Source organism: Acartia tonsa, chromosome 1 (genome assembly GCF_053477335.1).
Source record: "Acartia tonsa isolate MP-2025a chromosome 1, ASM5347733v1, whole genome shotgun sequence".
In the NCBI taxonomy this organism is placed as follows: Eukaryota; Metazoa; Arthropoda; class Copepoda; order Calanoida; family Acartiidae; genus Acartia; species Acartia tonsa.
In genome coordinates this window covers 23,719,313-23,730,758 of record NC_137260.1, presented here as the reverse complement: position 1 = coordinate 23,730,758, position 11,446 = coordinate 23,719,313, and the positions used below count along the sequence as shown (strand labels likewise).

The following is an 11,446-nucleotide window of genomic DNA, read 5'->3' as shown; positions in this document are numbered from 1 at the left end:
TAGATTTTATGCCAATTATTGTGTTTACAACAAGAAAAAACATATTTTTTGTTCCTATACCTTTTTTTATCATAAAATGTGAGAAACTGCTTTTTTCATATATAAGGTGAATAAAGTAACACTAAAGAAATGTTTTTTGCCTTAAATATGTTCTAAACTTATAGATAAACACATTTCATAAAAAGATTTCTTTTTAAATAAGTCATTTAAGGCATGAAATTAATTTTGCAAATTAACATTGCAGATTTTTGCAAATAACTTGCAAATATGATTTCTGCGGATTTTCTAATTTTCATAGGCGTTTTCTATATATATTCCTCTTTCCAAAAATACCTCACTTGTCAAGATTGGATAAAAAAATCTTTGTCGTCAAGATTCCATAACTGTGAGTATAACCTAACCTAAACTGACATAAGCAATAAACAGACAAAAAGAAATTACACCCCACTCCTCTCATTTCCAATTTGAAAAAAAAACAAGGGTGAGGGGTGGAAAACGCCAAGTTATTCTAATAACAAATATATCAAATGAGTAGTTGACTACGAAATGAATCTTTTTTGCTTTAATCATTAGGTATTGTTTTAATCTTAAATCTAACAACAAGTTTTTAAACAAGGTATAAGAAGAGAGCAGACAAGAGGAAGGGGGAGGAGGCGAAGAGGAGGGTAATAATGAGGGCGTGGGGAAGGAACAAACCCCACCCATCGAACCTCAGGTAATGAACACTGTACAGAAAGTACATAGTACCATATGTACACGTTACAGAATGTACACACCCTGTAAATACATTTTATGTGAGATCATTATTTGATTCGGTCACTAAGACTTATTTTCATTATTGAAGGTTTTAAATTATTTGCAATTTTTGTTTAATATTTTAAGAAAGATATTTTTGAACCACGAAGGGTTGGTGTAACTTGCTATTCAAGATCTTGGGAAGTGCATTTTAAATTATATTTAAATTTTACGAATAAGTCTTAGCGGCCACGAAAAATCACTGAAATGTTGTCCTTAAAAAATCTTCGAAATCCAATAAAACTGCGTGTCTGAAATTATCATTTTGTAAAGAAGTATTTAGTTTTGGCTTTAGTTTTATTTTGGTTTGAAAGTTATTTTTTTTTTTTTAGGAAAAATTTAATTAGTTTTAGTTTAAAGAAAGGGAAGAGTTTACCTAGGCTATTCTTTCCTCTATGAAAATTTTTTTTTTTCATAATCATGTTTTCATACTAAGCCAAAAATTAAATACTTATGTAGGACTTGATTCAGTATTTTAACATTTGTTCCCACCTCCTATTTTATATCCACAAAGCACCTTATTTTTATGTTTCCTTTAATGCTTTAGTAAATGATTTCATTGAGCAAATTAACAATTTTAGGTTTAATTGTTTTTTTGGTTGCTAACTAAAACTTGTTTTAGCTTTTTATTTTGTCTTTTAGTTTTATAAATAATTGAGATTATTTCATTTTATATAATTTTTTAAAAAATTTTAAATGAAAAGTTTACATTAAATTTTTAAGAATATTTTATACTTATTTCAATGATTTCATCTTAATGTTACTGAATGTCCCCTCCTACTTAAAATCATTAAAAAATATTAAGAACTTAAGGAAAATAAATTTAAAGCAAACTGTAGTACATGACAGACATAGAATAAGTGAAATCTGAAAAAAATATCAATGTGGTTAGGTAGTGACTATGTTAGATTTCGTAATTAAGGTATTTATCAATAAATTGGACAATTTTTTAATCATTTTAGACCATCATATTTTTTTCTGACAAGTATCCCCTTACATTATACTTGCACTTGACACTTTAAATATTTTAAGCCTGTAACTTCTTTACAAAATTTAAGTGTTACTCCTTATAACCCTTGAATACGAGATCTCTACATAAATTACCACCTCCTTTCTATCTAAAGTTTATAGCAAAGATTGTGTCAATATCTTTGTCTGATATGTACTAATATTTGTTGAAAGGAATCTTGATTCAAGTCTTTGAAATTGTCTGAGGGTGTGAAATTAACGAAACTTGTACATATTTTTCAATAGTTAGGGTGTACAAAAATGATTTGCTGTGCAATATTTAGGGTTAGTTTTGGTCGACTTTTTAAGGGTTAGGATGGAAATTACATAAAGAAAAAAATTTTGTTTCTAGTCTAGTTAGTTAGCCCTTGTTTTTAGACATGAAATTGAGATAAATATAAAGCTTCAATGCAAAGTTTTTGTCATTAATTTATAACTAGGATATTAATGTGTAAGAATAACTAAGTGTTTACCAATGTTGGAAATAAATTTTACAATTTAAAAATCTTCCATTTGTTGAATTTTGGTTGATTTTTAAATTAATTTATTTTCAACTGCTATATAAATTTTAATGGTAACCCCTTAATTGTTGTTGGTGCAGGGTTCAGAGCCCCCTGGTCCCCCACCCCAGCTCTATCAGCCTGAATTCCAGCGGGAGTTGGTCAAAAAGCTTCAACAACAAGGCAGCATCGATCAGAAGCCGTTGGCAGCATCTACAGCCGTCTCTGGTAGCAGTATGCTAGTGTCAGCCCAAACCAACCAGCAACAAATGGTAGATGCAGCTGTTTCGCAGCTGCCCATTAACACTGGCGGTCAAGGAACACCGCTTCAGCAGCCAGGATCACAGATTCACACGCCGCCAGCAGCTGTAATGGCTGCTGCTCAAGGCATACCATCATCTGCTTTAATAAATTCATCACAAGTAGATCCTTCAACAGCTATACCTATATACCAGCCAAGTCTTGACCACCAGATTGCTGCTGCTGCCGCCGCTGCAGCTGCAGCGCAACAACAGCAACAAGCAGTTGATCTTGCTCATCAACAAATGTATTCTCAACAAGCCCAAATGCAGCAGCAAGAATATGTCAGCTATCAAACAGCTGATGGCAGCATACAGAATGTTCTGAGTGTGGCTAGTCTGCCGGCTAGCAGCAGTATTGTTAATGTTCAACAAACAGGAAGTGTTGTATCAAGTCCCGGACAATATCCACCTACAATTCAAGAAGAGATTATGAGCAGTGGCCAGGTTGACAGCAGACCTGGCAGTGTCCTGGAACACCACCAGCTGGCGACAGCTGTGTTAACAGACCAACACATCCATATGGCGGCTGACACTATGCAACAACAACAACATGGCGTAATTATGCCTGGAACAGCTAGTGACCAGCAACATACCATGGCTACTGTTGGGAATCAAGTAAGTTGTGTCACCTGCCACGGAGTTGTGTCAGGTGATGTTGTGCAAGTTACGTGTTGTGGCATTCCCCCCTCATCCCGAGTAAATAGCTATCCTACACCCTTAAAACATCTGCCTAAATTAGATATTGCTGTTGCTTCTCAGTTTGGTCTTAGTAATTTAAATAGTTTTGCCAATGGTAGCGCAGTTGCTAGTTCAGGTGCCAACACCGCCACCCAAGGGAGTGCAGCCCCCCCGACTGGGCAACCCTATTTGGTGGGGGTATCCACAGGGGACAACACTGGGCACCTGGTTAGTAACTGCTCTACTGCTTCTTACCCAGCCACTGCACCCATTATAATACACCAAACTGCACATTCTACACACAACACACCGCTGTCTCATCCTGCTTCTATAGCCAGCAGCAAGGACTACAGGCGCGGCTCCTTGCCAGTTGTTTCCCACACACCCCACTTTCACCATCACCCTAACATTTATCTTTACCCCACCGGTGCGGCAAACCCAAAAATGCCGCCCTTTACCACGAGCCTGGAAAGTTTGACGGGCCACAGTCGGCGCAGTGAAACACGTGATTCAGTCTCTGCAGCCCCGCAATTACCCGCATCACTAACCTCTAAATATCCTGGTGCTGCTAGACTGCTAAAAGCCGCGTTCCCGAATCAAAATACGCGGCGTCGATCTGCGGATCCTGGAGAAATTTACCGCGCCCGACAGGGTATGCGGCTGCTTGGAGGCAGTGGTGGGGCTGCGGTAACTGGCCGTTCAGGATCTGCAAGTCCCAACCGGGGTGGAGGAAACCGCGGAAATACCACAGCCGCCCTGTTGTATCAACAAGATTTTGGTGGGGGAAATAGCAACAGTAGTGAGGAGTTGTTTTCATATCTTGAAACACGGCGCTCAAGTGCGGGCAATGCAGCAATGCTGTCACCTGTCATTGAGGACCTGGCCCTGTTTAAACAACTGCACATGTCGAAGTCTATGACCACCATACGAGAAATGGGCAGCCAGTCTAGTCTCCAGGTCCTGCTTAGTTGCCTGTATGCCTGCCTGAACCTGCATTGTCAAATACATATATGCTGCCTGTGTCTTTCTGCCAGTTGTCTATCTATCTATCTGGTCAGATGTTTCTGCCTGCAAATGATATTAATTGACCATCTACTTACTTTCTTTTAACTTCTATCCTTCTAGTTTTAAGTTTTTACAGTCTTAAATGCCCCTATAATTATTAATTATATTTGTCTAATTTTTAAAAAGAAACATATCGTCTTCTTGCCATTTGATTTAAAGGACCTTTAAATATTTTTTCCTCCTTCCGTTTATATTTAAACTTAGAATATTTACAAACTAACCAAATTCTATTGTAGCTTTTCTTAAACTGCTTATGAAAAAACTGAATGGTGATGGTTAAAACACGGTCACTGGAAATTATCACAAACTAACAATTAAATGGTAGATAATATACTTATTTATAGCAACTTGCATAATTCAAATGGTTAAGGGTAACAAATAGCATTTGAACGATCAGATTAAAAGCAGATATTGGAATTTTCTTGTTAATGTTTCTAAATTACCACCCATATCAAATGAAAAAATTAGATATTAAAGTATATTTTACTTAAAAGAATATAAAGGATACTTGTAATAAATGCTATTTTTCGTGTTTGCTATCTATGAGCGAGCAGTATGTTAATTTCAACATCAAACATAGTCGGCTACATCAAAAAGGTTTCGGTGTAATATTTGAATGTTGGTTATGGATTAAAAATCCATCACAGTTGGTGGTGGTTTCAAAATTGGTTAATATAAATTTCAAGGTTGTTGTTAATTTCAGAAATAGAAGAAATAGCTATCACGATAAAAAATAATTTTAAAGCAGTTTATTAAATTTTTTATGTTTATCAACAATATATGAAAGAAATAAGCAAGTTTTTCACATAAACACTATTTTAAAACTATTTCTGTATTGATAGCTTTTCCTTTTATATTATAAAATAAAAAGATATGTAGGGTGGTGGTAGTAAAATATTTATTATATTAACTTTAACACCTGCATGATATAAAATTATTATGTAATCTGTATTGTAAATGTATTTAGCTTATAAATCATATATTTTATTTTAATTTAAATAGCTTTTTCTACAATTACATAGGTTATGCTTTACTTATTAAAACAAATATAATTTTTTTTAACTTTATCAAACTTATGAATAGCTTTTAAATTATTTTTGAAGATATTTTAAGACAGATATTATGAAATTGTTTTAAAAGGTATTTTATGAAGTTGCTTTTTGACTTTAAAAAACATAAATTCCCTTTAAAGCGATATTTTATACTTTTATACTTTTATTTCTTTTACTATTTTTCTTTAAAATACATTTGTTTCTTGTTCACAGTTTTGTGACGTTAATGTATTATTAATTGCGAGATTAAAGTTTAATTTAAATAGCATAACTTGTAGTTAAATGCTTAAAATAATATTTATCCCAAGATTTTATTATTTTCTTTTATATGACACAGGACAAATATACCTAATGAATATTTAAAAAGGATAAAGTGAAATTTCTATTAGCTTTACTGTTTTAATTTTAAAAAAATTAAACAATCCATTTTTTCTGTCACAATAAATTTGTTGATCTAAAAGATTTTGGATATTTAAACAAAATCTTTTTAAACATTTAATCTAACCTAACATTTTTATTATACACTAAAGCTTTCACCAAAATATTCCTTAAAATCTAAAAAAGAAAATAATAAAATCTAAAATAATAATAATGATCATAATTAATACCTACCTATGCTAATTATAATTTTAATTTTAGTCATTGGATTCCACAGTTTCAACGAGTGTGGCAGATCCTAATTACAAAGAAATTTTGGCCAAAGACTGCTCGGAAATGTAAGTAAACAAATAATTAAATACTCTATGATTTGTTGGTCTGTGATGCATTTATCACTTGATTAAATAAAATATATACAAATAATAAAGAAAATTACAAACCTCATAACAGCACTGTTTTATTTCAGGAGCGGAGGGTATACAGACAGTGACACAGGAGCAACCGACCCAGAGGGAAAATCAGGCAAGAAAAAAACTAAGAAAGAACGCAAGAAAACAGCAAATCTTGGACCTAGAATTAAGGTTTTGAGGATAATACCTGTTGAGACAAACACACAAGATGGCAATCAAAATAAGCCTACTGATGACAGGCCGGATATAAAGGTATGATTGTTTATCTTCCTTAAATGGTGAATTTTTCTTAAATCACTGAATGATTAGATACATTCAATTATCAAGAACATAAGGTTGAAAATAGTTTTTCTAATACTTTAAATTCTTTAATTCTTTAAATACTGTCTAAATTGTTATCCTTGTAAGTTTAAATTGTCGTCCTTTGACTATTAACCTCTTGCTAAAAATCTGCGAGTGTAAGTAATAGTAATGAGACAGGGTGTCTAGTGGAGCTTAAACATGGGGCCTTAAATAATGTTTATGTGCTTATCCTGATCTCAAATCCTAAGTAACAAAGGAAATCAATCTATGATTAGGTTAAGCGTTCTAATTTGTTTTTGACGATTTCTCTCTAAGTGCCTCCCTCATATTTTTAAGTAATTGAAATTTAGAGGAGGGTTTAGTGTTTTTATCTCTAGCTTGGCTCTGTAGAGATACCCAACCTAACCTAACTGACCTTTAGAAAAAATATAACATACAAAAGCAACTCTATCCCTTATTTAAAGCATTGGAGTAAAACAGCCTTGTTTTTATTCAAAACTATTTCTAAAATTCTGACTCACAATATTTATTATGAAGGTTGAATGTCAAATGGACACCTCCAAGCAGAAAACTGTGACCTTCGAGTTTTCCACAACAGATATAGTGCCAGAGGAGATGGCTAATACTTTCATCAGAGAAGATTTACTGGCGGAACAACACAGGTAACCAGAATTTATTTATCTAACTCACATATTGATATATTAGGTCAAAGTGGAATTTCAAATTAAGAATATTTAATTTGTTCGCATCTTATTATAATCAGTATTCTGCTTAATATTTTTATTTTTTTATAAGTGGGAAATTGTCTACAATTGCAGACTGGCCAGAGTGTACGTTTTGTACGTTTTGTACGTTACGCATCGAATCTGTGTACGTTTTGGACGTTATTTTGATATGTGTGCGTAACGTATTTTGAAATTTGTATTTTTGTACGTTTTACGTTTTTTTAAAAATAATAAGAATCAAATATTAGCAGAAAAGTAATTTGTATGTTTTGTACGAAAATTTTAACAAAAACTATAGGTGTATTATAAAAAATAAATTCAATAATATCTTAAATTTTCATAGAACAAAAATATGTAGGTAAAATATGTGATATATGTATGTTTTTAGAACTTATAGTTTAAATTTATGGATTTGAAATATATGTTTTATAGATATACTTTAAAGAATTGAACAGAAAATGATATGCAGTTGACTAATTTCAAGTCTAAATGCACTTTGTGCAACTCACCTGTAATAGATTTTACAATAATTTTTTTCAAATTCTTTATATATCTACTTAGGTAAATTTTCCGAGATATCATATGGTGTTCAGTTTAGGATTAAGAAGTCTTATTCTTTGGTATCTTCAGTTTTTAAAGAATAAGAATCAAGTACAAGTATAAAAGTATTTGTATATGTATTTGTATTTGTATAAAAAGTATTACGAAAATAGTATATTATCTATAATACAAAGTAGAATGATGTCTGTCTGTCTGTTTGTCCGTCTGTCTTTTAGAAGCTTCAGATCTCAGTAACCACTGAACCTATTAGGTTCTACTCTTCAGGGAATATTTTAAAGCTATTTTCTTGGGGGGTGGTACACTTAAAGCTTTTTACTTACTACTAGGATTAGCGGCTTCGCCCCTATCCTCTAGAGGATTCGTTCCCTCCTTCATAGGATCGTTTGTTCATAATTAGTAAAAAAAACGAAAAAAAGATATTGTGATGATTTTTTTTCATTTAGGCCCCACCCAGCTTATTTGCATTAGTTTACAAAAATAAATTAAGGGGTGGTTGTTTTCTTGGGGGGTTGGGTTTTCCACACTCCAAGAAAATAGCCTAAAGCCACCACAGGACCAGTAGATATATTCCCTGAAGAGTAGAACCGAATCTGTTCAGCTATTACCAAGATCTTAAGCTTCAGACAGAAAGACATTGTTTTACTTTGTATTAAAGACTAGTATTTTCTGAGATCTTTAGCATTAGACAAAATAACCCTATATCCTATTACTAGCGGCTGCGCCCCTAGCATCTAGGGACTATATATTCGAAGGAATATGAAATGTCAGAAAAATAGCCTAAAACCATACCCAGACTTATTTCTAAAAACGAATAGCCTAAAACCATCTCAGGGTATGTAAGAAGCTTTACTGTAAAGGAGAACCATATCGGTTCAGCGGTTAGCTAGATCTTTCGTTACAGACAAAAAAGCATAAAACACTTTATATATTAGGATATGTATAATCCTCTAAATCCTTTTTTTTTCTGTAGCGAAGAATCTCGTTAACTGCTGAACCGACATGATCTGGGAGAGGTTGTAGGCTATTTTCTCTGTCCTTCCATATCCCTTCGAGAACCTGTATTCAAAATGGTAGAAAAATAGCCTAAAACCATCTCGGTAACTGAGTGAAGTTTCCCTGAAATTGAAATCAATCGGTTCAGAAGTAATGAAAATCTTAAGCATCAAACAAAAAACTTACTACTTTATATAATAGGATATACTTAGTACGTAATAACAGGATGTATGTCTGTCTAATTGTTTGTTTGTACCGAAGGCTCTCTCTCAACCGATATGGTTCTCCTTTACAGGGTAGCTTCTTATAGGTTCTGGGAGAGGGTACAACCACCCTCCCAAGAGAAATCACTCTTAGAAAAAAATAACCACCCTTCCCCTATTTTTTCTTTCTTTTTAAAATTGAAAACAGAAATGGGGGTGGTCTAATCCACCCCCCCCCCCCCTTCTCACAAGAAAAATTATTAGCGAAGCTACTCTATAAATACTTTCTCAGTTCGTTATGCCATCGGAGAAACGTGATTTTCTTGGCTCTTGTTTTTTGATTAAATAAGTTCACATCCTACATATTTTCATTGAGATTTACCTTTTGGTTGGGGTGCCAGATCTATTCCTAGATTTTCAAGTTTTTGTGATTTTCTCGACTCCTATTCAAGATAGATGGCTAAAATTTTCAGGAAAAAGATAAATTCACATTCTACATATTTTCAAAAAGTTTCTTTAAGGTTTGTCTATTTGTTGCAGTGCTAGATCGATTCCTAGATGTATAGGTTTTTATGATTTTCTCTACTCATTTTCTTGATGGATGGTTGTAATTTTCAGGGATTGTATAAGTTTTTATTCTCAATACTTCCACTTTGTTTCATTGAGATTTGATTTTTGGTTGGGGGGCTGAATTTATTCCTAGATTTTCACGTTATTATATATTTTAAAAAAGGTTTTGTGATTTATTTGAATAAGTTAAATGTTTTTTTTTTATGACACTACTCTATGCCTAGTTTATTTATTTTCCCAGATTTCCATCCATAACTTTTGAGCTTAGCTACTTAAGGATGTTGTCATCCTTGTGTTTTACTTTTTATTTTTAAATAAAAAAATATAAAATTGGGTGTTTGAATTCAACTCCCCCTTAATCAAGTTTCTCTAGAGGCCTCTAAGGGCGTAGTCGCTGGTCCTTATAATAGGATATACTTTGTACATAACTAGCGGCTTCGCCCCTAGCCTCTAGGGGCTTTGCCCCAAAAGGTGATCAAAAAAAGTGTAAGGTGAAATTCGTAAAAAAAAAAAAAAATAAGGACCAAGGAAATCTTTTACAAAGGAAATCTTCCACAAAGGAAATCTTCTACAAAGGACTAAGGATATCTCCTACAAAAAAAGGACCAAGGATATCTCCTAAAAAAAAAAAAAAAAAAAAAAAAAATGGGGGGTTGATTTTTTTTGTTTTTTGGGGGGGTGGCCCCAAAAAATAGCTTAAAACCACCACAGGACCAATAGGTATATACCCTAAAGAGTAGAATCCAATCGGTTCAGTGGTTACCGAGATCTTAAGGGACAGACGGACAGACATCGTTCTACTTTGTATTATAGATAACAGGATGTCTGTTTATTTGTACCAAAGGATCTCGCTAACCGCTGAACCGATATGGTTCTCCTTAACAGGATAGCTTCTCATAGGTTCTTGGAAGTTTTATAACTATTTTGGGGAAGAGTATCACCATCCACCCTTCCAAGAGAAATCGACTTTAGAAAAAAATTACCTCCTCCCCCCAAAAAAGAACTTTAATTGCTCACTGATTTTTTATAGTTAAATTTTTCCAGATGTCTATATAAAACTTTAGAGCTCCGCTACTTATGTATGTTGTTATCCATGTTTTTTACTTTTTCTTTTTAAATCTAAAATAAAAAAAATTGGGTTATTGAATTCAACCCTCCCCTTCTCAAGTGCCCCTAGAGGTCTTTAGGAGCGTAGGCGCTAGTTCTCTTTAATAAAGTAATAGGATATCTTGTGTCTGTCAGTCCGCTATGGTCCGTTATGGTGTTTCTCCGCTAGTAGACTTAAATGTTTTGATAATAGGTAACTAGGAAAATATAAACATCATTTTTATTAGGAATGTACGTTTTGTACGTTTTTTTACTTTTTTTTATGTACGTAACGTATTTTTTTTGTGTACGTTTTGTACGTTTTTTATTTTCAAAATTGGCTGGCCAGTCTGCAATTGTCATACTGGAAAACAATTTAACTTAATCGTTTGGCATGATCATTTTATTATCAAATTATAATGCTGTGTAATGTGGATTTAGCGTTTTTTGGTTAGGTATTTCTTAAGTTTAAGGAGAAAAAATGAGTAGAGCGTCGAGGATTGTGTTAAAGATGGCAATTTCTCGACAAATTCTGTCTTATTTGATAAATAATTTAATGATTGACTTTACAGGAAAATTCTCGTGGAACAGCTGTTTGAAATTGTACGACAGCTGAAGGAAAATCCATACAAGATTCCAACAGCCTTCCCAATGATTGAAGAGTGCTTCTCCCCCACAAGAGAAAAGAGAGAAAGATCAGTTGAATCAGTGGCTAGGGTAAGAATAATTTTTGCTGCACTTGTGCAAACAAAGGCCATCCATTGTTTAAGACACGAACGCTTTTAGGAGAAAAATTATAGAAAATGTTAGAAAAAAT

The 11,446-nt window shown here is 33.3% G+C and overlaps 2 protein-coding genes across 3 annotated transcripts in view; one reads left to right on the top strand and one right to left on the bottom strand.

Annotated features, from left to right (window-relative positions):
* The window catches only part of Ccm3 (programmed cell death protein 10 Ccm3), a 242,381-nt gene that overhangs the window by 88,291 nt on the left and 142,644 nt on the right, over positions 1 to 11,446 (bottom strand). The gene's annotated exons all lie outside the window — the stretch shown is intronic.
* LOC145315415 (uncharacterized) overlaps positions 616 to 11,446 on the top strand; it is a 76,384-nt gene continuing 65,553 nt past the window's right edge. The window contains exons 1-6 of the mRNA XM_080155398.1: positions 616 to 715; positions 2,405 to 4,240; positions 6,040 to 6,116; positions 6,245 to 6,440; positions 7,029 to 7,153; positions 11,202 to 11,346. Coding sequence (XP_080011524.1) covers positions 2,540 to 4,240; positions 6,040 to 6,116; positions 6,245 to 6,440; positions 7,029 to 7,153; positions 11,202 to 11,346 — 2,244 coding nt within the window. The 5' untranslated portion in view covers positions 616 to 715; positions 2,405 to 2,539. The remainder of the gene's footprint in view (positions 716 to 2,404; positions 4,241 to 6,039; positions 6,117 to 6,244; positions 6,441 to 7,028; positions 7,154 to 11,201; positions 11,347 to 11,446) is intronic.